This window comes from Mesocricetus auratus, unplaced genomic scaffold, assembly GCF_017639785.1.
Source record: "Mesocricetus auratus isolate SY011 unplaced genomic scaffold, BCM_Maur_2.0 Super-Scaffold_100007, whole genome shotgun sequence".
NCBI lineage: Eukaryota > Metazoa > Chordata > Mammalia > Rodentia > Cricetidae > Mesocricetus > Mesocricetus auratus.
Window position 1 is genome coordinate 56,227,156 of NW_024429191.1, and position 27,909 is coordinate 56,255,064.

Here is a 27,909-nt window from a genome sequence, read left to right on the forward strand (position 1 = left end):
TATTTTCTTCTCCAGTTATACTGGAGTTATCATCTAAATCAGCCCTTTAGGGCAGTGTGGGTGGTGACTAGCCAAAGATGCCATAGCCTGGCATAGGCCATCCTTACTCCATCAGTATTGGGAGGAGACATTTCCCCTAGAAAGTGCCGGCTGTCCCCCACTCCCGCTGACCAAGAGTACTCCTGCATGGTGCTTTTAGTGGTTTATATTTCCTGTCTTCTAGCTTCCAGGGACTGTTCACTGGAACATTTAGAAGCAAAAATTTCAGTTTTACCAAGGAGAAACTGAGGTCAGAGGAGGTGGAGAGATTGCTTAGTTGGTAAAGGGCTTGCCTTGTAAGCAGGAAGATCTGAGTTCTTTCCCCAGGACTCAGGTTAAAAAACAAACAGAAAACAAAACAAGCAAAAACCAAGCAAGTGGGGCATGGTGGTGGTGCAGGTTGTAACCCAGTGCTGGGGAGCAGAGATTGGGTCCCTGGGATTCCTGCCGGCATAGCTGACTCTGCGAGCTCCAGGCTAGTGGAAGACCTGCCTTAGATTGGCCTCTGGTTTCCATATGCACACATACAGCCACACACGTGTGTACCAGCTACGAGCTATAAGGAGTTAGTGACCAAACCAGATTTCTTATCCCTATGAATATATTCTGTCCTGGTTTGCCTTCTTTTGGTATGATAAAGGCTGTGACCAAAAGCAGTTTGGGGAGGAAAGGGTTTTCACAGTTGATCCTGAAGGGAAGTCAGGGCAGGATCTGAAGGCAGAACTTGGAGACAGGAACCAAAGTAGAGGCCATGGAGGAGTGCCACTTACTGGCTTTTTCCTCTTAGCTTGCTCAGCCTACTTATACCTCCTTGGATCTCCTGCTAGGAGTGGCCCACAGTGAGCTCTGCCCTCCCATATCAAATCTTAATCAAGCAAATGCCCTATAGGTTTATCTGATGGGGGCATTCTCTCAATTGATTCTCCTCTTCCCAGATAACTCTAGCTTGTGTCAAGTTAACAAAAAACTAACCAGGATACATTCTATTGCTAGAGTTCCCTAGAGTTGTACTGGCCCCTCCAGCAGCCCTGCACTGGCTATCTGAAATGCAGTCTGTCTGAGTTGAATTGTGCTCTAAATGTAAAATCCATATCAGAATTCAATTTATTTATTTATTCTGAAACCAATACAGAACCAAATATGGAAAATTGAATTTAAAAATATCTCAATGCTTTTTTGCCAGGTGATAGTAGTGCATGCCTTTGATCCCAGCACTCTGGAGGCAGAGGCAGCCAGATCTCTGTGAGTTCGAGGCCAGCCTGGTCTACAAGAGCTAGTTCCAGGACAGGCTCCAAAGCCACAGAGAAACCCTGTCTTGAAAAAAAACAAACAAGGGGGCTGGAGAGATGGGTCAGAGGTTAAGAACAATACTGACTGCTCTTCCAGGGGTCCTGAGTTCCATTCCCAGCAACCACATGGTGGCTCACAACCATCTACAGTTCAATCTGGTGTCCTCTTCTGGCATGTAGGCAGAACACTGTATATGTAATAAATAAATAAATCTTTAAAAAAAGAAAAAACAAACAAACAAAACCAAAAAAAAAAACCCAAAAAATCCCTCAATGTTTTTATGGCTATTATATGTTGAGATGACAATAGTTTGGATATATTGTATCAGATGAAATATATTAATAAACTTAAGCTCATCTAGTTTGTTTTTGAAGCAAGGTTTCTATTTCCTGTCTAAATTTGCCTCAAATTTAAGATTCTGTGTCAGCCATCCAAGTAGTTAGAATTATAGGTATGTGTTGCCCTGACCAAATTCACCTATTTCTTTCTTTTTGTCATTTAATGTGTATGGGTGTTTTGCTTACCTGTATGTGTGTGTACCACATATGTGCCTGGTGCCCATGGAAGTCAGAAATGACCATTGAGTCTCCTGGAATTGATTGTGAGCAGACATGTGTGTACTGGGATCAAGCCTGGGTCCCCCTGAAAAGCAGCCAGTGCTCTCAGCTCTGCCAAGCCGTCTCTCCATACTCTTCACTTGTTCTTTTTTATCTTTTTAAATATGGCTACTTGAAAAAAATGTATATGTACATATATGTATTAATCTGGATTTTATTTCTTATAGATAGTACTGCTTTAGAAGGGAGATTTTGAGGAACCATGTGGATCAGGGTGATTTGCAGAGGGGAAGCAATTAGGCGGTACACAGGGCCATTGGGAGTTCCTGGTCTTGATGCCTTCCTGGGCATTGAAACTTGGTTGGTGGGAGTTGGCCCTTCTCAGTGGAATGGGGATACTGCAGGCCTTTGCCTGGCTGTGGGGGTGGGGTAGAGAGAGGAAATGCCTGTCCAGGGCCTGGCAATAGGCCATTACTGGAGGGGGGAAGCTCATAGATCCTCTGTCTGGAATTCAGAGGGGAGGCTTTCATGGAGAAAAATTACAGTTAATTTCTAATTAGAAGGTATGGCCTACTTCTATTTTGTGTTCCCTGCTGGTTAGAAGCAGAAAGGCTCTCTGAGCTCCACCGGAACCAGCTTTTCCTAAGTCCTGCCCCCAGCTGGGTGTGCATGAGTGGGGGTGGTTGGGGCCCTAGGTGCTCACATCCTGGAGCTGGACCTGTCTCTTGGTGGTCTGAGGACCACAACTGTCTTTCCTCAGCTATATTTAGGTGTTGGTCTAGAGAAACGGATGTGAGTTTTTCAGGACCCTGTTTATCTAGCTGACCCCACCCCCACCCTACAACTGTCTGTCCCGTGTACAGTCTGGGATTTCCCCTTCCTTCCCTCCCTGCGTTCCTTTGGGCACCCAGGGCCTTAGAAGGGACACAGAAGCATTGCCACTTACTTCATGGGTGGCACCTGACATACCCTTAACTTCCTGAGCGCATTTTTCCCATTTGTGAAGCAGACTTGAAGACGTGCTCCGCGGGAGTGCTTCCAGGACTGAATAGGATGCAGGGTGTGTGTGAAGTCCCAAGAAGAGACATCAAATAATGCTGGGCCCCGGGTTCAGTGGCTAAAAGCACTTGTTTTTGCAGAGCACCTGGATTCAGTTTCCAGCATCCACATGGAGGGGGTTCACAATGTCTGTAACTCCAGTACCAGGGACCCCACACCCTTCTGGTCTGTTATGGCACTAGGTATAACATAACATAAGCAGGCAGGCAGTCAAATACTCATAGAAATGAATATTGTTTTTAAAAAGTTGGAATCTTCAAGGTCTTTGAGGCGGAGGCTCTGGGGATACCAGGCATAGGAAAGAGCCCAGTCAAGTGGGACATCCATTGCTGCAACGGACATGCTTGTGGGGGATGATGTTGCAGAGTTCCTTCTGTTTCCTTTTGTATTCTGTTCTTCATTTTGGCTCCAGGTTGCCATAGGGCTTTCTGTAGGTCAAGTCTCTCCAGGTTCACCTACATTTTGATCTAAAGAGTGAAGTGAAGTTAGATAAAATGATGTAAATCAGAGTGCCTGGTACATCATTTGCGCTCGATGAGGGCTGACTGGTTTATCAGCATCAGCTGCTTCTGTCTGAACTGGAAAAGACTGAATAGCTTTTCTCTATTTCTACTTGCAGCTGCAAGGTGAGGGCCAAAGACGCTGCGTTAACCATCCATAATCTTCTGGGGGTACAACCCCTAAAAACAGCACACCCACCATGTTTAACCTCATGAAGAAAGATAAAGACAAAGATGGCGGGCGGAAGGAGAAGAAGGAGAAAAAGGAGAAGAAAGAGCGGATGTCAGCCGCAGAACTGCGGAGCCTGGAAGAGATGAGCATGCGCCGAGGCTTCTTCAACCTGAACCGCTCCTCCAAGCGAGAATCCAAGACGCGTCTGGAAATCTCCAACCCCATCCCTATCAAGGTGGCCAGCGGCTCTGACCTGCACCTGACTGACATTGACTCTGACAGCAATCGGGGCAGCATCATCCTGGACTCAGGCCACCTAAGCACAGCCAGCTCCAGTGATGACCTCAAGGGTGAGGAAGGCAGCTTCCGGGGCTCTGTGCTGCAGCGGGCAGCCAAGTTCGGCTCACTGGCCAAACAGAACTCTCAGATGATTGTCAAACGTTTTTCCTTCTCCCAACGGAGCCGGGATGAGAGTGCCTCAGAGACCTCCACCCCCTCAGAGCACTCTGCAGCCCCATCACCTCAGGTAGAGGTGAGGACGCTTGAGGGACAGCTAATGCAGCATCCTGGGCTAGGCATTCCTCGACCAGGACCACGGTCTCGAGTCCCTGAGCTGGTGACTAAAAGATTCCCAGCCGACCTACGTCTCCCCGCTGTGGTGCCCCCGCCGCCTCCTGCTCTCCGGGAGCTGGAGTTACAACGACGACCCACAGGAGACTTTGGCTTCTCACTTCGGCGTACAACCATGCTGGACCGGGCCCCTGAGGGTCAGGCCTATCGACGGGTGGTTCACTTCGCTGAGCCAGGTGCAGGCACCAAGGACCTGGCCTTGGGGCTGGTGCCAGGAGATCGACTGGTGGAGATTAACGGACAGAATGTGGAGAATAAGTCCAGGGATGAAATTGTGGAGATGATCCGGCAGTCTGGGGACAGTGTGCGGCTCAAAGTACAGCCCATCCCAGAGCTTAGTGAGCTGAGCCGGAGCTGGCTGCGGACTGGCGAGGGACACCGCAGGGAGCCGGCTGATGTGAGTTCTTCCCTGGGTATCAGGGGTGGGCAGCGAGTGGGCATGTGAGCATCTCCCCTTGGTGTACTTAAGTGGGTGATTGAGGGTACCCAGGAATGGTGAGCAGAGCTTAGCAAGTGAGGAAATTCAAAGCTGGGACAACAGGGAGGGGCCTCCCAGGAGAGGGTGCCCTATACCAGATGTTCATTAAAGTCACACTTTGTTTCTTCTGTGCCTTCTTAAGATGCTGAAGGCAATCCCCCAAAAGTTCACTGGGGCCGGGCGGTGGTGTCCTACACATTTAATCCCAGCACTCGGGAGGCAGAGGCAGGTGGATCTCTGTGAGTTTGAGGCCAGCCTGGTCTACAGAGCTAGTTCCAGGACAGCCTCCAAAACACAATACAGAGAAACCCTGTCTCGAAAAAAAAAAAAAAAAAGTTCACTGGGACAAAGCCCTCAGCAATTCAGCTAGGTCTCCTGGTCTGATGTTTCCCTCCAATGTCCTTTTGGAGTGGCTTGATTGAATTCAGTATGACTCTTCAAGGCCATTGGCTTAAGATAAGCTTTCGCCTGAACTTCAGCTGCTTCCCTAGCACTATCAAGAGGAGTGAGTTGCCATGGGTAGTGGTGAGGAAGTGTTCAGCTTCATCATATAGAGATAGTTTAGGGGCTTGGGTACCATATTTCCTGAGCCCTAAATTGGAGGTTAGCAGGTGCCACTTCCAAATCTGAGGGTGTGTGAACATTAAAGTATAGGAAATCCAGCAGGGCGGCGGTGGTGGTGTACATCTTTAATCCCAGCACTTGGGAGGCAGAGGCAGGTGGATTTCTGTGAGTTTGAGGCCAGCCTGGTCTACAGAGCGAGTTCCAGGACAGCCAAGGCTACAGAGAAACTGTCTGGAGGGGGGTAGTATAGGAAGTCCATGTTGTTTAGATCTCAGAGGTGGAAACAGTATGATAAATGACTTAAAATCATGGCTGCCTGGGGGTGTATAGTTGTGTGGTTACAGTTCTGGGGGAGATGACTTCCTTTCATGTTGAGTGAGGGAAGCATGAACAGCAGGTGAGACAGAAGATTTGTCTACACTGCAGAGACAGTTTGTATACTGAATGTCCCCAGATTCACCAACTGTGATCTCCATGAAAAACCCCAGTGGAAGGCATGAGAGCAGAGACCCAGAGTAAATGCATGGGTAGGTCTCCATGGAGCATCAAGACCTCTGACCTTGGGGATCTTTTGGTACAGGGAGAGTGAAAGGATTTTGACTGTCCTGTGAGGACATGGTGTATGAGGGACAAGGTGGCCTTTAGTCATTGTTCTCATTCCGCTGTGTGTTTTAGGACTGTCCAGATCTATGCCCTGCAGCCTGAGCAGTGCATGACCTGCCTGGGACCTTTCAGCATCAAGTGACTAGCCAGATGTGCCAAAGTCAGAAAGGGAAGGAAGCAGGCAGAGCCTGCCTCCCAGTGAGGGGGAGTAGGATGCTGGGGTTAATGGCTCCTGCTTGCAGTATTCTGGGTTCAGAGGAGGCTGAGAGAGGCAGGCCAGACTTAGGCAGACATACTGGACTTGTGTTTCAGGCCTTCCTTTATATGTCTTCCTGACTCCATCTACTGTTTTTCTCTGTCCCTGTTTGGATTTCCCGCCTGGCTAATTCCTGCCTGTCCATTGGCCAAAACAGCTTTATTCATCAACCAATAAGAGAAACATATATTCATAGCATACAGAAGGACATCCCCATCAGAATCCCTCTTTTGGCTTCCTGGGGCACCAGGAAGGCTGAGGTGCCTATACAAACATGCAGGAAAAATGCTCCTACACCATACACATAAAATAAAATAAATAAATCTTTCAAAAAATAAGAAAAAGGCCAGGTGCAGTGGTGCATGCCTGTAATCTCCATGCAAATGGATCTCTGTGAGTTTGAAGCCAACTTTGTCAAGGTTAGTCAAGGCTATGTAGAGAGACTCTGTCTTAGAAACAAAAACAAACAACCAAGACACACACACACACACACACAGAACACACACACACACACAGAACACACACACACACAGAACACACACACACACACACACACACACACACACAGAGTGCAGAATACACATTGAGCGTCTTCTCTGTGTTGTCCACCTAGCTTCGCTGAACTGAGGAACGATGATTTAAAGGGAGAAGTGAAAGGGAAACATTTTATCTCAGAACCAAGGTTATATTATACTGCCATGCTCGTCTAGTTTCTCCTCTGCCAGTACTGCTTTTTTTTTTTTTTTTTTTGGTTTTTCGAGACAGGGTTTCTCTGTGGCTTTGGAGGCTGTCCTGGAACTAGCTCTTGTAGACCAGGCTGGCCTCGAACTCACAGAGAACCGCCTGCCTCTGCCTCCCAAGTGCTGGGATTAAAGGCGTGCGCCACCAACGCCCGGCCGCCAGTACTGCTTTTAACAGATGGAACTTTCTTCTTTAAGCATGAATCCCCCAGAGTATTGTTGCCAGCTCCCTGCCGAACCACAGCCAGGCCTCTGGGACCCTGAGCCTGGCATTCCAGATGCCACTATGTTTACTCTTTATAGCTCAGGTATCTCACATTTCCCAGCCACTTTCCCCTCCCAGGTAGCTGCTGCTTCCCCCATCCCCAGGGGAAAGGATGCTTTAGCTTGGAGGTGCTGGTAGTATCCACCTTGCAGCTGGTATCCCTGAAGTCTGGCTTGCTCTGGTCCCCATGGGACAAGCCCAGCTGGTGCCCAGAGGACACCATAGGGGACCCCATGCCTATGCGACTTCGGAAGCACAATAAGACCCATGGGGCTGGAAGGATCTGTATACCTTCTCCCCATCAGGTTGTGGTGAGGACTGCACAAGCAGAGGAGCAGGGTGGGCCCAGCATTTCTAGCTTCTTGACACAGACCCCAGGAGCTGTGGGGAGGCTTGTCAACTCTCCTGGGGCCCTCAGTTTATCGTCTCCTCTTTTCCCACTCCAACTTCTGCTCATCATCTTGGCATTGGTTCCAACCCCACTTCATGCCAAGAGCCTTTCTGCATCTTCAAGCCTGTGGGTGGATTATCCTGATGACAGTAGCTCCATGGGGACAGCTACTGGTTACCGCTCTGCCCACCAGGCTATCCGTCAACTGTGTCCACACGCTGCCTGTCTCCAGGGAAATTCAAGGGAGTTGACTAGCCATCTGTTCTCTCCCCCACACAGATGGGGGCCTGAGGCCTGGATTCTTTGTGGACTGTTTTCAGGCCCCAGGGGAGAGACAACCTTTGGGATTCCCTCTCACAAGGTGTATGCAGAATTTGCAAACCCTTTCCATCTGTCCTGTAGCTACTATATGGATCCATTGAAGGGGGTGAGGGGTATCCAGCGTGGTGGGAGAGACTTGGGATCTGAGTGACAGAAATCACTCAGCAGGTCTGTGAGAAGCATCTGGTTCTCATACCGGTGTCACCTGTTCTTCTGTGCAAATTATCCATCGGACAGACATCTGTTTGAGGAGCCAGGCTTGGGTTTTGCCGGTTTCCAAACTTCTCTGAACCATTCACTCATCCCCCCAATAAACAGAGACGTCTGATTAAGGGCCAGGCACAGTGCTGTGCTTGAGGGGATTAAATGAGTTGAATAGGACCTTGAAGCACAGCCCTGGATGCAGATGTGCAGCTGGGCATCACAGCTGCTTGTGCATAAGGTGGAGCATGCACACAGAAGGGTGGGAAGTGGCTAAGTCTGACCCTAGGAAGGGTGACAGTCAGCAGAGGCCACCTTAGTGGAAGTGACCCTTGTGTCTATAAAAATGTATCTGCTCTCTCCTCCCAGAGATTTAGAAGGTTAGATTGGATAAGCAGAGACGCTCAGCAACGTTCCTCTAGGGATCTCTGGGAAAAGCAGAGCTGGAGCCAGCAACTTAGCCCTGGGCGCTGTCCTCTGTAGGTCGGTATAGAAGATGAGCCTGTGTGTGTAAAGGTGAGCTGGCTCATGTGAGACTGGGAAGTTAGTGTCAACATCGCCACCGCCACCACCCACCACCGCCACCCCCACAACCACCTCCATCACACCCCACCACCTTGCCCAGTCTGGTTAAGCCATCCAAGGATGCAGCTTCCTCATTCATACTCCCCAGGGCTTCTTCCTGGTACAGTTTTCTATCTAAGAGGATTCCCAGACTTTTTTTTTAACCTAAACTTTCTCTGTAAGATGGCCAGCAGTGGCTGCGCTATCTCAGAGCATTGGTTAGCATGTGGGGAAGTTCTGGGTGTTAGCCCAGCACTGAAATAAAAATAAATGGATAAACAAATAAACAAGTCAGCCGGAGGAAGAAAGGTGTTCCAGGTTTCTATAGTGGAGACCAGTAGGCGACTGGCTGGTCAGGTTTGCCTGTGTCTGGGAGAGGGCACCAGAGTGCCTTTGACTGTTGAGGAATTTTAAGACTCCTGGATGGAAATGATATGAGCCATTCCAGGTGCCATCAGGAATGGGAACTGCGGTTCCAAGGACAGCCTGGAAAGTGCGCGGCTTCCCGGGTCTCCAGGCCCGCTGCTGGGCACTGGTCTTGCTGGGGGTCAGACAGTGCTGTTGTTCTTAATTTTTTCCCAAATGATCCTTAGAGGAGTTTGGAGATTTTTGCTTTTTGTTTTAAACAGGAATTTTTTATTTGATTTTTATGCCAAAGCTTCAGGAACCTCTGGCATCAGAGTCTTAGAGCAGGAGAGATCAAACCAAGCTCTGTGGTGATGAAGGGCCAGGGGGTAGGTGTCAGAAGTGGAAGGTCCTGGGAGTGCTTGGAGGTTCAGTCCTGGATTGCTGGGTCTAGGCGCAGAGCAGTGAGGGAGGCTAATTCTATTCTGCCCCGTCTCCTTTCTCTGTCCTTAGAGGCTCCGTGCTACTTCCTTGTGATAAAGGAGTCCCAGAGTGCTCTGGCCTCCCAGCCCGTGGGTGGTGGGCACAGTGCCTAGGCCACATTGAGTGGAGTGTGGGTACATTGCCCTGGTCAATGGTTGTTTTTGTAGGCGCAGCTTGGCATGGGGGCAGGGTCTTAAAAGTAGCTTGCCATGAACCACCCAGGACACTGCCCTCTGCCCTCTGTTTCCTTCTAATCTCTTATTTACATTGAAATGGTTCTGGAAAATACCAGATAGGCAAGCACCCTGACTGGGGGTGGTTGGGGAGTGGGGTGAAGGGGGGGTGGCGGGTGGGAACACAAGTATTTTAAAAATGCTGCAAATCTCTACAGCGTTTCCCAGAAACCACAAGCATGTGCTCTGCCTGCCAGCAGGGCTCCCGCCACCCCACTGCTCCAAGCAGCTAGATTCTCCTCATGAAGCCTGGAAGCCTGAAGTCAGCATGGCAGGGGAGAGTGATGGGGATCATCACCGGGCTGAGATAGGGGCTCCCCTGCTGCCAGCACAGGACTCCTGGCGCCTCCATTGTCAGTCCTGTGGTAGGGAAGTGCTCCAGGCATCAGGCAAGTGTGTGGGCACCTCCTGTGTCAGACCGGCCCACTGAAGGAGTGGCGTTTTCAGGGTTTCCCTTCCCCCTGTTGAGCAGTTTCAGGGGTACAGCCAATTCCAGCCTCCGGATGGTGGTTGGCAGCAGCCTCCGGTCTGTTAACTACAGAGGCTAGTGCCAGCACAACTTATTTCTCAGTTGGCTGCAGTTTGGTTGGGAGACTATTTCCTTAGACCTGGGTCACCATTCTGAGTCCCTTAATCTCCTGCCATATGCCTCTCGGCATCAGGGCATGGCCTTTTGCCCTGGCTGACTCAGCCTCCACTCTGCACAGACTCTGACCGGGGAGAGCATGGCTTCTGTGGTGCCCAGTCCAGGGTGGATGTGGGGTAGATGTGCTCCCTAGTGGTAATGACCGGATCTAGATAAGATTCCATGGAACAGAAAAGCCTTGGGGAACAGCACTGCGAATAATTGCTAGGAGAGGCTGCTGGCCTCACTTGACCTGAGCCCTCTGATGCCACAAGCCTAGAACCCTCTTCGTTCCTCGTGTCTTCCTGCCAGGAAGGAAGGGGAAGCTAGAGGGGACCATCTTGTCCTGCAGAAGGGTGTGGTGGTTGGGCCGGGCGTTGGTGGTGCACGCCTTTAATCCCAGCACTCAGGAGGCAGAGGCAGGCAGATCTCTGTAAGTTCGAGACCAGCCTGGTCTACCAAGTGAGTTCCAGGACAGCTTCCAAAGCTACAGAGAAACCCTGTCTCGAAAAACAAGAAAAAAAAAAAAAGAAGGGTGTGGTGGTGTTCTCAGTGTGTCCTGAGAGCCAGCTGGAGGAGTGAACAGCAGAGGACAGCAGGTAGTATTCAGTGTGACTGGGGCTTGAAAACTTAAAAGAAGGGTAGCTGAGGAAGCCTTCAGAAGGCCAGGACAGCTGCCTTTGGCAGGTTAGGGTGTGGTTGCCCCAGGCCGGAGGAGGAGAACACTGTGTTGCCCCTCACACAGCTTCTTCCCTCGCAGACCCGAGATCTAGGAGGCATGGACAATGCCGGCCTCACCTTTTTGACCCACCCTCTCATCGTCTGCTCAGAACTTATGGTGGCAGGGTCACTGGAGTGTCACCTCTGCATGGCACACAGCTGTCACTGTTACTCTTCTGTTTGTACTGTGGGAGAAGTTGAAGGAGTAAGGCCAGCGGAGGGCCCATCAGTCCTGGGGTTCGCTTTGGTTCCTAACCTGGCATTCTGGGGCGTTCCTCTTGTCCCTGGTGCCTTTCCCCGCATGCCACATGCACACATGCACACTTCCCAAAGTCTGAATGTGGCTTCCTCAACGACGCCTCCCTGGTCATCTCAGATGTGTCTCGGTCTACCTTAGCAGCATCTGCCCCTCTCCTTCACAGCATGCGTTGGACTCGGTTAGTTATTATCTGCTTGTTTCCCCATGCGGCAGGTGGCGGTCAGCGTTGGGGGAGTGATGGGGCCCATGCAGGCGTTTGTGGATGACAGGATCGTTCTTGAGCCAGAAGCTCTTTGTGTGGCTGGGGTTTGGTTGCTGGAGCTCTACTCTTTGCCGGGCTCTGGTGACCTGTCTGCAGTATGTTGCCTGCCCTTGCCTCTACCCACTACCTCTAGTGTGTTTAGGACTTGGCATCTTTCTCGGAAATGGAGGAGGATGAAGTTCTACAGGTATCCGGGAGCAGGATCCTGGGTAGGGAGACCCGGGTGCAGCCTGTTCCTGTGCCTGCAGGGAAGTCCCTATGAACCCCTGGAGATTCAGGGTTACAAGGGAGCCTACAGTGTCCTGTCCAGGAGACCCTGGTGGAATGTGCCTATCTGCAGGTCTCTGAGGGGTTGGAATGTGGCTTGGGTTCCCAGTTTCCTCTTCCCTCCTGCTGTTTTTCCCTAGGCTGCCTCTGTGCTGGAATGTCGGGAGGCTGGGAAGGTTCATGGTAAGGTTCCCATCCAGTCTCAGCAACAAATTCCAGCTGGAGCCTGAGGGCAGCTCCCACATGGGTAGAGGGGCCACCAGAGGCAGCAGCAGGAGCTAGGCCAGTGGGAACTGCTATATTCTTGAATCTCAGGGTGGTGGACTTTCAGTCCCCACAGGCAGATGTAAACATCTCTCCCTCTCTTGGCCAGGTCCTGAGGCACCTCGGTTTCAGGAGCAATAGGACTCAATAGCGGAAAGGGAAGGCCTGGCAGGCCTGTGGAGAGAGGAGGCTGGTCCTTTCCCACAAGGCCTTGCCTTGTCCAGCCCTGACATGAAACAGGAAGGGGAGCAGCCTCAGATTCCATCCTCAGGTGGGGCCTGCCTACCAGCACCAGGTTCTCTGGTCCCAGGGGACCATCCAGGCACCCCTGAATTTGTCAGTCCTATCTATCTTCTCAACATTGCTAGAGCCTGGTTCCTTTCTCGATGACCTTTGCAGCCCCTGTGCCCTTTGTCTCCCGATCTCATTTCTTCTCCCTCCCATTCCCATTTCTGTAAGGAGCTGACTCACTTCCTCCCTTCTCCTAACCCTTCTCACTGCCAGGCCCTGCGGAAAGCAGGGTGTACTGGGGAGAGAGCTCTCACCTGGGTACTTGAGTGGGACTGGAGGCCGCCCTTGGCTCTGGGGCAGAAAAGCACTGAATGTGAGGTTGGGAGGAGGGATCCTCCCCATCCCCCCAGCCATTGTGTATTCTGGGTGGGGCATCAGGGAGCACCTGCTCTGTCACAGTGTCATAGTGTGGGCTCCTCTGGGGGAGGACACTGACAGTCCCAGCCCTGTGATGAAGGAGCCCATGCTTCCCCTAGAACTATAGGCTTCTGGTGAAAGCTAGATCTCAGCCCTGGGTGGCATGGGCTACAGGCCAAGTGGTGACAGCACTGTCAGGCAGCCTGAGAGCGTCATGACCCTCTGTGACACCCAGTTTCATCTCAGGCCCATCACATTGAAGGGACAATATGCGACGATGCCAATAGAACCTTTTAGATGCTTGGCAAGGGACAAAGATTTGATGCTGTCTCCTGTGGGAATTCTTGCTGATGGGCTCTGCCTCCTGCTTCCCTCCCTAATGAACTGGTTCGATTGTGGAACTGACTACAGAAGCCCCGGCTGGGCTGGTGTCTTCCACCTCATGGGCCCCTCAGCTATGCGGGCCGTAACAGCCTGTGTGCCTGACACTCCAGGCACTGGGGAACCCAGGTTGTGCTGAGCCTGCCACAGCCTTGTATCCTTCCAAGCAGATGCCTGGGTTACCTAGAGGACCAGGCACAGGGTGGGATCAAGTCCCTACTCATTTGGACACACATCAAGATAGAAAAGAAAAAAGTGGGGACTGGAAAGATGGCTCAGGGGTAAAACAGATAGAGGACTTGAGTTTGATCACTGCACTCACATAAAAAGCCAAGTGTACGGAATGCCTGTAACTCTAGTACTGGGAGGCACAGGCAGGAGATTGCAGAGGCTTACCACTGACCGGCCAGACTAACTGTCACTGAGTACCAGGTTCAGTGACAAACTCTGCTTAGTAAAAAGAATCGATGGGACTAGAGAGACACCCCATCAGTTAAGAGGACATTGCTCTTACAGAGGACCTGTGCTTGGCCTCTAGCATCTCATGCCGGCTCACGGTCACGTGTAACCCGATTCCAGGAGATCAGTGCCCTCTTCTGGCTCCTTGGGCACCGGGCATGCATGTGGTGTACATACATATATGCAGGTAAAACACCAATACACATAAAATTAAACAAAATAAAATTTTTAAAAAAGGTAGAAAGGTAGAGAAAGATGCCTGACATCAGCCTCTGGTCTACACACACACACACCCCCCACACAGAGGCACATGCACATACACAGACATACAGAGGCATATACACACACACACAAGTACACAAAGACACATACATGCAGGTACACAGAGGTACACACACACACACACACACAAAATTGGGGGAGGCCCAAGGCAAAAGAGAAACTGGGCCCATGGCCTTTGAAGCATGGTGTGTGTGTATGTGTGTAAGTGTTGGGGGAGCATGACTGTGGTCTGTCTTCCTGGAATCCAGTGACTGCAAACAGCCCTGTTCCCCACAGCCCTGAGCTATGCCTTACAGTGCCCCTGCTGTATTGTGGCCTCCCAGTCTGGTTTTGGGACTTCTGGATGACAGGAGTTTCTTGTATAGGTTGTGGGGACTGGGGAAAGTGAGGGGTGCCAGTCTGACCACCTGAGACGCCCTTTCCCTTGCTGGTGGGAACAAATCACACTGCACAGGCATGCAGAGGCCCCTCTGTGTTCGCTTGGGCATGGTGACTGGTTCTTACTCTGCTGGAGTCTGGATTTGCCTGTAGTATGAGAATGGCCTACACACCGCCCACCCAGGTGACTGGGCGGTTCTTTTCCCCAGACTCCTCCAAAACGATTTTTTGCTATTAGCCTTCAGTCCTTCCTTGAGTTCTTACCTTCTCTGTCCATATGAAACAACCTAGCAGAAGGGTGGGTCTCTGGGAAGGCAAGGCTGAACATTTCCATTTTATTTAGCCCATTTGTCTTTCCTTCAGCTATTGGTGTTCAGAGGTCTCTTCTCTGCCATTGGAAGAGGGACTTGTTGGGTGTAGGGACATCTGTAGTCTATTGTACACTCGGGAGTTGGAGGCAAAAAGATCAAGAGCTCAAATTTAGCATCAGCTTCACAGCAAGTTTGAGGCCAGCCTGAGCTACATGAGACCCTGCCTCAACAAACAAACAAACAAAACTGGAAGAGGGGAATGGAGGGGAGAGAGGACTCAATGGTTAGGGACACTTGTTCTAGCCGGGCGTTGGCAGCACATGCGTTTAATCCCAGCACTAGGGAGGCAGAGGCAGATGGATCTCTGTGAGTTCAAGACCAGTCCCATCTACAGGGCTCTAAAGCTACACAGAGAAACCCTGTCTCAAAAAACCAAGCCAAACCAAACCAAACCAAACAAAAACCCTCAGTGGATGCCCTGTACATACTATTTCTTCTACATGCCCATTTATAGTAAGTTTCATTTAGAAATTGGGCACAGTAAGAGATTAACAGTAACAGTAAAATAAAATAATCCTAACAGAAACAGAACATTGTAATCAAACTTATAAATTTCCATGTACAGTGACTGACAGCTGCAAGCCAGCGTTTAGGAAGAGGAGGCAGGATAATCAGGAATTCAAGATCACTCTGGACTACACAGTGATGCCAGCCTGGGCTACATGAGAATCTTTCAAAAACACAAAAAACAAACAAACAAAACAAAAACAAGCAAATGAAAAACCCGATGAATTATTTGTTGCTAGCATTTGCTATTAAGATGTTTTAGACTGCAGTTGACTGTGGCTAACTGGAGCTACAGCAGGTGGAACCCTGACTAAGAGAACTACTGTGTGGGCTGGAAAGTGAGCCTGACTGCCATGAATTTACCTCTGAACCCCAGGAGGTGCTTGGTGTCCCACAAGGAGACCATCTGCACGGGATGCTGCAGGCTCCATCCCTGTTAGTGACCCAGCTGTGTGCCTTTACTACTGTCCTCAGACTATTGCTTTTGCCCGAAGTGTCTTTCCAGTGGAGAGAGGGAGGAGCCCCAGCTTCCCCGGGGCCACCCTGTGACCAGCTTGGACACCCTGTAACCAGCCTGGACAGCATGCCCTGAGTTCTAGCCTGCTCTTCAAAGTTTCACACCAGTTTTTCTGATTATGCTGAGCTTTCCCTGCCTTCCCCAGTCTAGTGCCGGTGCCCTTAGAGTACCAGGCTTCTTCGTATTTGTTTTCCGGTTGGCAGACCTCCTCTGCTCCTTGTCGCTGTCTGTCTTCATTTCTGTCTTGCTCCCAGCAGCCCATCCCCAGTGGGGCTTAGCAAACACAGGCACAGAACCAGAGGCCACCCTAGCCTGCTGCTCCCTGGCTTCCTTCTCATTGCACATAGGAGTTTGCCTAGACTCTCTTGAGTATGTTTTCTAACTAATGTGGCAAGACCCTCAGACTCAGTTCCTGTGGTAGAATGTGCTGGCAGTCAGATCCATGGTTGCCTGTTTGTCCATGCACCCAGGACTAGTAGAGCTTGTCAGAGCCACTCTGGAAGGTGCCCAAGGTCCACTCTCCCCTTCCTCATTTTCTTCATTTGCCTGGCCAGAAGGAGATGTCCAATTATGGCCTTCACTGCCCCATAACAGAGGTCCTGACCTGGGGCAAGGTGACTTACTGACTTTATTTGCCCTTGAACATTAAAGGCTTCATTAGGACTCTTCTGGGGCGCTACCAAGTCCCGCACCAGTGCTGTGGTGGAGAAACCCTCAGGCCACTACATTCCAGACATCTTACCCATGCCTGGCCCAGAGACTGGAAACAAGGATGGATTGTGCTGGGCTGTGAGGGGCTTTCTCCCAAGCCAGGACGCCTTGGGGTGGAGGCAGGCTTCCATTCAGTGTCTTTTCAGCCCTGTGGCATCTGGCTTCTGCTCATTGGCTGGATGCTAATTGTGACTGCTCCCTCTTCCCCATTTCTCTTTGAGGCCTAGGGAACGAGACGTGACACGTGGGACATGGGTGTAAGCAGACTGTGGGCAGGGGTGGGAGAGAGCAGCAGCAAGTCAGGGACACCATCTGACAGGACGAGACTGGAGGGGATCTCCTGAACCATAACTGCCCCACAGGAAACACTGTGAAAACAGAAATGATCTGTGGCCCCGTGGCCACTGAACCCTTGGAATGTGGCTAGTGCAACAGAAAAACAGAACCTTACATTTTACTTAATTTTCATTTAATGAGAAACAGCCCCAATGTTTTTATTTAACTTAAAATTGAATGGCCACCCATGGCCAGTGGCTCCTGCATTGAGCAGTGCAGGTCCACAGGGCACCCAGAAGTGAGGGGTGGGGGCAGGGAGACAGTCAGTCTTATCTCCTTCTGCGGAGAGCTCGCCGCCCCCTCCCGCCAGGCTGGGCCTGGTGGCATTTCCCCTTTCTTTCCGGAAGGAAGGTGTGTTCTCTCTGGCCATTCCTCCACTTCACCAACTCTGGAATCCCATGCCCTGGGGACAGCAGGCCCCTGGTAATGTGCCACCACAACTGGGGCAGCGCTCCCTCACCACGCCAAGCACGGCTCTGCCCAGCCTGGCAACAGCGCAGGTGCTCGCATGCCCCAGTGGGTTTGGCGGGCTTCGCACGTGGGGGCGGGGGGGGGGCGGGGTGGAGGCCAGGTAGGCAAAGCAGAAAGCCTTCTTCCTGCTTCTGTGGGGACTGGGCTTGGCTTTGTTGTTACTTCAAAGGGTTCTAGAAACAGGCCCAGTAAGGGCTTCCAGAAGTGAACACACAAATCTTCAAACAGTGGCTCTTTGTCCCCCCCCATTGGGGGAACCTGAGGGTGTCTGGAGGGGCCTCTCTGACTTTGAGGAGTCCCACAGTCCAGCCCTCACACCCTGGAAGACCTCCTTTGGGTTTTATTAATCAGTGTGGCTGACCCTTATGCTGGTTTTCCATGATTGTCCTGTGGGAACAGAGAAAAGTGGTCATTTATATGAACAGAGTACAATACTTCCTTATGCTCATTCTCCAATGTCCGCCATACGGCATGGGATGTCCATATAGTGAACGTGGTGTGTCTAGGAGACCCAGAGGCCCGAGTCTCCCTGACACTGAGTCAGGGCATGCAAGACTCGGGGAGACTGCCATGGAGACTGGCCCTGGGTTTGGGGCCTTGTGGAAGGCTGGGAAAGCAGAGGCAGCTTGGAAATCCCCCAGGAACGGAGGAAATCCCCAGCAGCTGAGAGTCCCTAGAGAGAAGCAGGACCCCTGGGTCCACACAGCCTGGCTCTGACTGCTTAGTTTTGGGGGCAGACACCAGTTCTTAGCAGAGCACGGCTCTGGGCAAATCTTCGGATGTATTAGGCTGGAGTCTGATAGAATGGAGGGTATCGGGAGTGGCTGACTCCAGACACCCGGACAGCTGCGGGCTGCCCTCTCCTTGCCCACTGACTCTGGTGACTGCTTGGCTCAGCCCTTTCTCCACTATAAAAATTCAGGGCGTCCCTTGAATCTTCCAACTATAAACTCAGGTATTCATTCATTCATTTTATTCCATCAGTAAATGCTTATTAAATGTCTTCTACGTGTTGGAACTATTTCGGGTACTCAGGATAATTCAGTAGTTAAAAAAAATGTAGGCGCCAGCTCAGGTTTGCACCTTTTTTGTCGTCTCTCTCCTGGGTAAAGCAAGAGGCCATCTTGTGTCTGCAGCCCCCCTGAAGCTTATGCTCCCCGGGACGCTTGCTGGGGGCGGGGCCCAGCAGAGGCAAAGTCCTGCAGCCTCCGCGGTGCCAGCAGATCCATGAGAAGGGGAAGGCTGCCCTCTGCCGGGCTCCGGTGGAGCTGCAGGGCGGAGCGTCTGTGGAGCTCCAAGCGCATGTGCTAAGCCTGGCTCCACCCTTGCGCGGGCGGGCTGGGCGGAACAGGAAGTGCGGAGGTATTTCTGGGCTAAGGCACATTTGCCCGCCACTGAGAGCTCCTAGTGTCTGGACTTTGAGCCAGTCCAGGTTTCCTCTTACCTGCCCCTACCCTCTATGAGGTCATCTTTAGTCCTCTTTAAGGAATTTGGCCTCTTCCCTTTTAGGACCCACTGATTACTAGTGCATTAAATGCGGAAGCATTCCTGTTCTGACGTTTTCTGTAAATACTGTCTTTAAAGCTGGTGTCAAGGAACATGGGTAGTCCTCTGATAGGGTGCATCTGTCACGACTGGTGACTGGGACCCTCCTACCCAGGAAGCACAAGTTCTGCGGTCTCTCCCTAGTCCTTAGGGCTGAGTGCTTGAAACATGGCTTCCCACAACTTCCCTTTATAACGCGTTCAATTTGCTTTATGTTATTACATACTGCAAGCTAGTAATACAAGCATTATGTAATTGGTACTCATTCATGGAAGCGGTGTTTAGATTCCTTTTGTTTTGTTTGTTTTTCCAGACAGGCTTTTTCTGTGTAGCCAGGGCTGTCCTGGAACTCTGTAGACCAGGCTGGCCTCAAACTCAGAGATCCACCTGCCTTTGCTTCCTGAGTGCTGTGATTAAAGAGCTGTATCGCCACTGCCGCTCTAGATGACTTATATTTTTATTCTGTATGTTGGCATTTCGGGCGGATTTCAGCACCAAATGTAAGCGTTTCGGGTTGGATCGGGATGGAACAGGAGTGGGTCAGGTATCCTGGAGCTCGGGAGCCAAGGATGCTGAGTGTTACACAGCTCAGGTGGAAAGGTATCCTGGAGCTCGGGAGCCAAGGACCACCACAGGTTACAGTAAGCTTAGCTGCTTACAGCCCAGCCTCAGGGAAAGGCTTCCCCAGTGTATTGGCTCTGCTCCGGCAGGACAGGGTCTTCCAGCTGGGGATGTTCACCTAGTGTAGCAGTTTTTCTCGGTAGGAGGTTTCTCAGGCGAAGTTGCTACAGTTCTGCTCTGCCAAGGGAAGGTTTCCCAGGGCAAGTGTTACAGCCCTGCTCGCTTTGCTTTGCTCTGTCCCTGCCGCAAAAGAAGATCTTCACCCAAAGCTCATTGAAGGGGTTCATTGGGAAGGAAGGATCCAGGAGTGGAACAGACACAGGGTGAACAGACACAGGGTTTATATAGGGCTTCCAGGATGGTGATTGGTTAGATTTCAGTGCTGAGCTCAGATTGGCTAGAGCTCTGCTCAGGGATTGGTTAGTTTTCTGCACAGGATTAGGGTCAGATTTGGCTCTGGCTTCAGAGCCAAAGTGTGTTTCTTTCTCTAGTCCTTTTTAGCCTTTTGGCTCTGATTTTAGGGCCAGGGTGCATTTCTTTTGCTGACTCTGATTCCAGGGACAAAGTGTGTTCTTTTGGCACTGGTTTCAGGGTCAGGGTACATTTCTTTAGTTCTGGTTGCAGGGCCAAAGTGTGTTTCTTTGGCTCTGCTCAGGGTGTGTTTCTTTGACTGGCCCCTTTCCCTACACTGTATGCATTGGTGTCTTGCCTGCATGTGTATCTGTCTGAGGGCATCAGATCCCCTGGAACTGGAGTTACAGACAGTTGTGAGCTGCCATGTGGGTGCTGGGACTTGAACCCCGGTCCTCTGGAGGAGCAGTCAGCACTCCTAACTGCTGAGCCATCTCTCCATCCCTATAGATTCCCTCATATCCATTTATTTATTATTTATTATTTGTCTCCTGAATGTTGGGATTAAAGTTGTGGGCCATCATGCCCAACTTAACATATATATTTATATATGTACACATATATATTTATATATGTACACATATATATTTATATGAGTTTTGATTTACAGGAGGAACTAGGGACGAATGAGGTTGGGGAACATGCTTTTTTTTTTTTTAAGGTTTTAAGGAGAACCTCAGGAGGCTGGAGAGTTAGCTCGGAGGTTAAGAGCACTGTCTGCTCTTCCAGAGGACCTGGGTTCAATTCCCAGCAACCACATGACAGTTCACAACTGTCTGTAACTCCTGTTCCAGGGGATCTGGCGCCCTCACGCAGACACACATGCACACAAATACAAATAGATCTTTAAAAAGAACCTTGACTTCAGTGTTTCCACACTGCATCTTTTCTGATAAACCAGCCATCTGTGATGCCAGCACTTGTGCAGCTAAGTGAGGTCACTGTGGGATACAGGCCAGCTTAGAACACTTATCACAGTGAAATCCTGTTTCCAAAGACAAACAAACAAATAGCAAAACCCCAGGCCAGGAAGTGATGGTTCAAGCCTTTAATCCCAACACTTGGGAGGCAGAGACAGGTGGATCTCTGATTTTGGGGCCAGATTGGTCTACAGAATGAGTTTCAGGACAGCCAGGGCTACACAGAGAATCCCTGTCTCTAAAAAAGTAAAAAACAAACAAACAAAACCCGTTTCATGGGCCTTGCTCTCTGTAATGTGTGTCTAACCCCGTAGCCCCCGAAACATCTCAGCTTTTGAATCTCCCTGGAACATGGTTGGTGCAGCTTGCTAGAGGATCCCATTACCCTTTCAATTATAACTATTGGGGTACATTTGTTCTTTCCTCTGCTGGTCATTTGGGGGGGGCTTAGACTCTAAGTCACTGTTTTGTGCCACTCACCCATTCTTGTGTATTGCGTCATCTCTAAGCAGAGCCCAGTGGTGGATGAGTGATGGGATTACAACAACAAACACCCCACTTCTGCCTGCTCAAAGGGTAGTTAGTTCAGAGATGGAAAAGAGCCAGACCTTGTATTTCCCTGTGACATTCGCTGTGGGGTGATACACTGCATCGCTAGCTGGATGGCCAGCTTCCCTGGCCTCTCACAGCTTCCCACCAGGCTTACCGCGGCTCTGCATAGCCACCTACGGGGTCAAGCACCTCTCACCTAATCATCCCACCAGCATGGCAGGACAGAGTATTAAAGTTTTGGCCCCATGGGGGATAATCTCTAGACTCAACCCCATTCCAGCCAGCTTACTATTGCACCTTCTTGATGAGCTGTGTCAGTTCAGTGGCTTGTTGAATACCTACTGTATGCTTAGTGCTGGAGAGTAGGATGGTGTTGAGTGAGTCAAGAAAATGTAAAATTAAATATGCCCCCAGCACCAGCCGCCAGAAGAGCGACTCACTTAAGTTTGCCCCCCCCCCAGTGGGGGGCAGCTCTACTGGATCTTGAACACAGGGCCTCAAACATACTAGGCAAGCACTTTGCCACTGAACAACAGCCCTTCAAAACCAAGTCTATTAGGGGTTACTTACAGAGTGATGGACACTGGACAGTTGTATTTTCCTGATGTCACCAATCTGTCCTGCACCAAGGTCCTATTTTATTAGGCTCTAGCCTACAACAGAATTGTTAATTCTGAGTGCCACCTATTTCTTAACTCCAGGACTGGACAACAAAAAAGGCATAGACCAGGGCAGAGTCTGGGAAAGCTGTATGCATGTGTGTAACAGAACTTTCTTTGGACTGCCAGCTCCTGAATTATGACATAGAGACTTATTACTAATTATGAAAGCTTGGCCTTAGCTTAGGCTTGTCCCCAACCAGCTCTTATAACTTTAAGTAACCTGTTTATGTTAATCTACGTTCTGCCACGCCATTTCCTTTCCTCAGTACCATACCTCCGACTTTTCCCCTTGGCTGCCTGGTAGAACCCTGCTTCAGTTTCTTCCCAGAGTTCCCGTCTCTGTGGGATGCCTAGCCTCTCCTGCCTAGCTATTGGCCATTCAGCTCTTTATTAAACCAGTCAGAAGGTACTTTAGGCAGATGAGGAAGGACAGAGACACATCTTCACACAGTATGACCAAATATCCCACAGCACATGTGTGTATTCCATGCTCGCCCTTACCAGGGCTTCCACCTGTCTCAGCAAACACCGTCCTGCTGTGGGAAAGATGGCTAGCTTTTGTTGTGGCCTGGCACGTAGAACAACTTGCTGCAAGGCGGGGTCAACTCTAGCTAAAATGTGAAGGACCAGCCCCTACTGATGGCATTTGAAGGAGGCAGAAAGTGGTCCTTATGGGAGAGCAAGCTTAAACACATGCCATCAGTTGATAACCATTCTGAACATTAATTTAGGCTCCATAGTCATGGCATACACACAATAAACTTGAATGAGTTCAACTATATGTTTGTGCAAGAAATCATATTGGCCTAAAATTATAAAAGTAGTATTTTGGGTATTTTTATTATATGTTGTGCACACTGTACCTTGTGCTTCCATGGTGATATATTGTATAGAATGGTACAGTGGCTCCCCCATCATCCACAGGGTATGCGTTCCAAGATCCATGGTAATGGCCAGAAAGCTTGACTAATAACAAATCCTTGAAATAACTCTTTTCCTATATGCACACCTATAGTAAAGTTTAATTTATAAATTAAGCACAGTAAGAGATTAATAGTAAGTAATAAAATAGCAACAATAATAACAACATGCTGTAATTAAGGGTTATATAAATGTCAACTTTCTCTCCAACGTCTCACCGTGTTCTCACCTACAGGAGCACTTTGCAGCTCCTCTCTGGCGTGTCTGAGGTGCAGGCTCCACTACTCCCATTTTGGCTTTTTTTATTTAACAATCTAGTGTCTGAACCCTGGGCTTTAAGCACGCCAGCAAGTACTCTCCCACTGAGCTGTCTTCCCATCTCCAAGGGTCATTACTAAGTGGAATTAGTGTTATTGTTAGAATTATTGAACACAGCCCCAGGCCAAAAGAGGGCATAGGATCTTCTGAGACCGGAGTTACAGATGGTTGTGAACCACCTTGTGGGTGATGGGAATTGAACCCAGGTTCTCTGGAGGAGCAGCAGCCAGTGGTCTTCACTAGTCAACTGCTTCTCCAGCTTGGGAAGTTTTTGACTGTATCCTTCTTTTGTATTACACGATGACTTTAGAGTCTAATCCTACATAATGTGTGGCTCTCCATATACGGACGGCAGAGTACCACACCAAGTATAATCAGGAACACAGCATGAGGAGTGTAGATATAGACTGTGAGTGCTGTGGTTTTAGATGATGTAGTGATGTTAATCATGTAGTTGCCACCTACAATTTAATCTGTCAAGCATAATCTTATATGTACTGCCTTCTATTCTCACAACAACCACACAAGGCAAGAATCATATTATACTATTGGAAGAAGGGGGAGTGGTGACTTGGAGAAGTGAAATAATTCTGTCTTAGATCAGATGGCAAGAATGAAGCTGAGCTGGGATTGATCCCCAGGGGTGCATTGTTGCTCCATCCCTTTAGGCACTACACTTCGGGTGTGGGCCTTTTATTTATTTACTTATTTGTTTATTTTTTGAGACAGGGTTTCACTTTGTAGCACTGGCTGTCCTGGCACTCACTCTGTAGACCAGGCTGGCCTCAAACTCAGAGATCTTCCTGTCTCTGCCTCCCAAGTGCTTGGATTAAATGCTGCCAATACCCAGCCGGCATTTTAATTTTTATTTTTTCCTACACCCTAGAAATGTATCTCAAAGAAGACAGAACTATCCAAGAATGGGGAGGGCTGGGCAAGGTGGAGGGGCCAGTGTCCATGTGGGCAGGGAATGTAGGGAGATTTACGTGAGATGTCATGTAATGAAAGGAATCAGGCCCCACGGCAGGGAGAGATGACTAGGAAGGTAAATGCCGAGGCAAGGGGAACGGGCGGGTTCCAGGTGATGAGCGTGTTGGAGGCAGCCAGCGTTGCCTGCTCAGCCTGGCTGGCTGTAGAGTGCTGCATGGCCACAGCCGTGTTCTTGGTCTCATGGAAGATGTGAGATGTGGGCAACACCTGCACAGGAGGATTGGCTGTGGTGAAGTTCAGCAGGCTCTGGGGTCTCAGGTGGCTACCTCTAGCTAGCCTAAGAGCCTGCCCTTTTCTCTAGGGGAAGCAATACTGCTTTGGGATAACTTCCCTGTGTAACCAAACAGCTCAGAGAGCTGACCAAAATTAGTGATTCCCACAGGAAAAAATAGAGGTGGGAATATGGCTGCTAGTAGTCAGAGCTTGACTGCAGGTGAAGTGGCATCTTGGTCACCCAGATGTCATCTTCTGGGCGCTGCTGAAGCTAGCAAGCAGCTGTAATAGACAGTGCTAAGGTTTTGTTTGAAAGCCCAGGCCTTTTGCTTACCAGAGGATCTCTACTTGTTCTGTCCTGGGCACTCCTCTCCTAGACCTGACTGTTGGCTTCTCTAGCCTTTGAAGAAATATTTATGGGAAGGTAGTGAGGCTACTGGATGCAGGCATACTGTCAGGCGAGAGACACTTGACAGCTTGACACAGTTCCAAACAGAAGATTCAAAAAGCAAACGTGCAGCTACAAAGGGTGCTTGGCCTAGGCTACAGCTCGGCGATGGTACCTGGTGGGGCTGGTACCCTCTGAGAGCACCTGTGGTGCTGGTGGGGCAGAAGCCGAGCTGCTGTAGTCGAGCAGAAAGGCCCATCATAGTGTACCTCCAGTACAAGAGAGTGGAAATGGATTGAATGTGTGAAGGAAGAGGGTGCCAGATCCCCTGGAGTTAGAGTTACAGACACCATGTGGGTCTTGAGAATTGAAACTGGATCCTCTGGAAGAGCAGCCTGTACTCTTAACCTCTGAGCATCTCCATAACCCCCCCCACACCACCCCCTTCTAGCTTCCTAGTAATCTCAGTACATGGTGATAGTTAAAGTTTACTGAAAAGCTGCCAGTGCCAGGCATTCAACTCAGGGTCCTGCAGGGGCCAGGTAACGGCTCTCCCACTTAGCTACATTCCCAGCCACATACACGGATTCATGTTAGAAACCTCATGGCCATTTACGGGTGTTCTCTTTCTCTCTCTCTCTCTCTCTCTCTCTCTCTCTCTCTCTCTCTCTCTCTCTCTCTCTCTCTCTCTCTCTCTCTCTCTCTCTCTCTCTCTCTGTAGGTCAGAGGTCAGTGTTGCTCTCCACTTTTATTCCTTGAGGCATGTCTCTCACTGAACCTGGAGCTTACCAATTCAGCTAGACTTATTGGCTTGCAAGTCCTGGGGATCCTCCTGTCTCCACCCTTCCAACTCTGGGATTACAGGCATGTGCTATTGTGCTTGATTTTCTTTTGTTTTCAGGACAAGGTTTCTCTGTGTAATAGCCCTGGCTGTTCTGGAACTTGATTTGTGGACAGATTCTGTTTTTTTTTTTTTTTTTTTTTTTTTTTGGTTTTACGAGACAGGGTTTCTCTGTATTGTTTTGGAGGCTGTCGGTCCAGCCCGGCCTCAAACTCACAGAGATCCGCCTGCCTCTGCCTCCCGAGTGCTGGGATTAAAGGCGTGCACCACCACCACCCGGCCAGATTCTGTTTTTTAATGTCCTTGAATTCACAGAGATCCATCTGCTTCTGCCTCTAGAGTGCTGGGAATAAAGGCATGCACCCCCACACCTAGAATTATTAATCCTTCTTTTATGTGTAGGGCTGTTTGGTGTACATGTATGTATGTCTCTCATAATACATGCTTGATGCTCTTGGAGGTTGGAAGACAGTGTTGGATTCTCTGCAATTGAAATTATAGATGGTTATGAGACATCACATGGGGACCAAACCTGGGGTGTTGTAATTTAAGAAAAGCAGTGCTTGAGAGAAAGAGGCCATATGACAGAGTTCAAGCAGAGGCTTTTGTTTTGTTTTTTGAGACAGGGTTCTGTGTAGTTTTGGAACTCACTCTGTAAACCAGACTGGCCTCGAATTCACATAGATCTGCCTGCCTCTGCCTCTGTGTGTGTCGTTTTCAAATCCCAATGTATAGGACTCCTTCCCAGATCAGTTAAATCAAAAACAGAGGGAAATGGGGAGCTCTAGGTATCATATCCTAAAGTCTTCAGGGGCTCCAATGAGCATTGTGGGGTTGCAGAACCTTTGACACTGCCCTGCCTCAGGAGGACCAGGGGACCTCCCCAGGAAGATGCACCGCCTCCCTGGAAAGCAGAGGCGCACGCTTGTTCCTGATTGTGTGTGTGTGTGTGTGTGTGTGTCCACATGTGTGGGGCATGGTTAAGACTAGGTGACTTGCACAGTGTTGTGCAGAAAGGAGAACTTGGTTTGGTCCTTTTGGGCAGTGCTTACCAGTCTGTTCTTAGAGGATGCCATCTTTGCAGGACCACTGGTGCTTAGAACCGGCTGTGGGTGACAGGCTTGGGTTTTTTCCAGTCCCTCTCTCCCTGGAGAGGAAGAAGGAAGCAATGACTTTCCTTTTTTTCTGTAGACACTTGGCAGGTCCTTGGCAGATGCTTACTGCTGTCTTTCTCCTAGCGCCCTTCTCAGCCCCCAGGGCATTTTTGTTCTGGTGGGTGTTTGGTAGTGTTACCTAGAGCCAGGCCAGGAACACAAGCTCTTCATTGACAGCCATTGTTCATTGGCCAGACACCTCCAGTTTCGTCTGTTTGCAGAGCTAAGGCCCACCCCCCACCCACCGCACTTTCCTCTGCCTATGCAGCAGCTGACTGGTGTGTGGGAGAGGGAAATGTAGGCAGAGGAAAGCGATTGATTCTCTGCGCATCTATTATGAGGCAGTAGCAGGAGGCCTCAGTCTGATCTTGTGGGTCTCTGCCCTTGCTGGACCTTACAGGACTGCTACGTGACTGCTGCCTGGGCCTAGTGTGCATCGGCCCTGTATGTCATGTTGGATGTAGTGTTAGCGTCTCCATACAGCAATTAGATTGGCATAGTTAGGCATGTAATGGAAGTGTTCTCAAGTACACTGTGCTGTGATTGAGTTCATGCGTGTTTGGTGTGTGTGTGTGTGTGTGTGTGTGTGTGTGTGTGTGTGTGTGTGTGTGTGTGTGTGTGTGCACGTGCTAGTCTCAATCTTGGCCTGGAGGGCTGGGGGCTGCAGGTCTCAAATTCCTCTGCTATTTTTAGGGGCCGTATCAGCTCAGCTGTCCAGGAGCCTGAGTGTGTATCAGAAGGAAAGTGCCACCCTTCCTGTCTTCTGTCCCTAACCCCATGACACTGTCTGTCCCGACCCATGCCCATATTTGAATAGCCTACTTTCCCCTCCACCCGGACCCCATTGCTCTCTCGCTGTGGGCATACCTGGTACCCGCAGTCCTCCAGCCTCTGCTGTCTCCACAGCTCTGGCAGGGTTGGGCAGCTGCAGCGGGAGGGGCCTGGGAGAGGGAGGGGACCAGGGGCGGGGCTGCAGCCTGTGCTATTTTGAGCTGCTAACGGGAGCAGCATAGAGAGGAGAATCCTTGCTCTGGGCTGCTCCAGGCCAGGCCATGCGGGTGAGTGTCCTTCTGACCCCCAACCCCGGAAATGCCCCGGGCTCCCCATAATGTTTCCTCATTTCGGAAAGGAAGGCGTCCTGTTATTTCCCCAGATGTGGCAGAAGTAGGTGGAGAGGAAGGGGTGGCGCTGCCTTGGGGCTCCTCTCTCAGTTACTTGGTTAAA

General features: G+C 50.1%; 1 protein-coding gene and 1 long non-coding RNA gene across 31 annotated transcripts in view; one reads left to right on the forward strand and one right to left on the reverse strand.

Moving 5' to 3' along the window:
* Myo18a (myosin XVIIIA) overlaps positions 1-27,909 on the forward strand; it is a 98,877-nt gene that overhangs the window by 10,001 nt on the left and 60,967 nt on the right. For 29 of the 30 annotated variants that reach the window (XM_040749216.1, XM_040749217.1, XM_040749218.1 and 26 more), the window contains exon 2: positions 3,565-4,644. In XM_040749216.1, the coding sequence (XP_040605150.1) occupies positions 3,646-4,644 (999 nt within the window). In that variant the 5' untranslated portion in view covers positions 3,565-3,645. Of the gene's footprint in view, positions 1-3,564; positions 4,645-27,662; positions 27,744-27,909 lie in introns of those variants that run through there. The other variant, XM_040749220.1, reaches the window with a different exon arrangement.
* On the reverse strand, positions 16,801-27,877 carry LOC121141415. The gene is made up of 3 exons (XR_005878323.1): positions 27,553-27,877; positions 26,584-26,678; positions 16,801-17,536 (listed from the first exon to the last, which is right to left on the reverse strand). It is a non-coding gene; the product is annotated as an uncharacterized LOC121141415 (long non-coding RNA).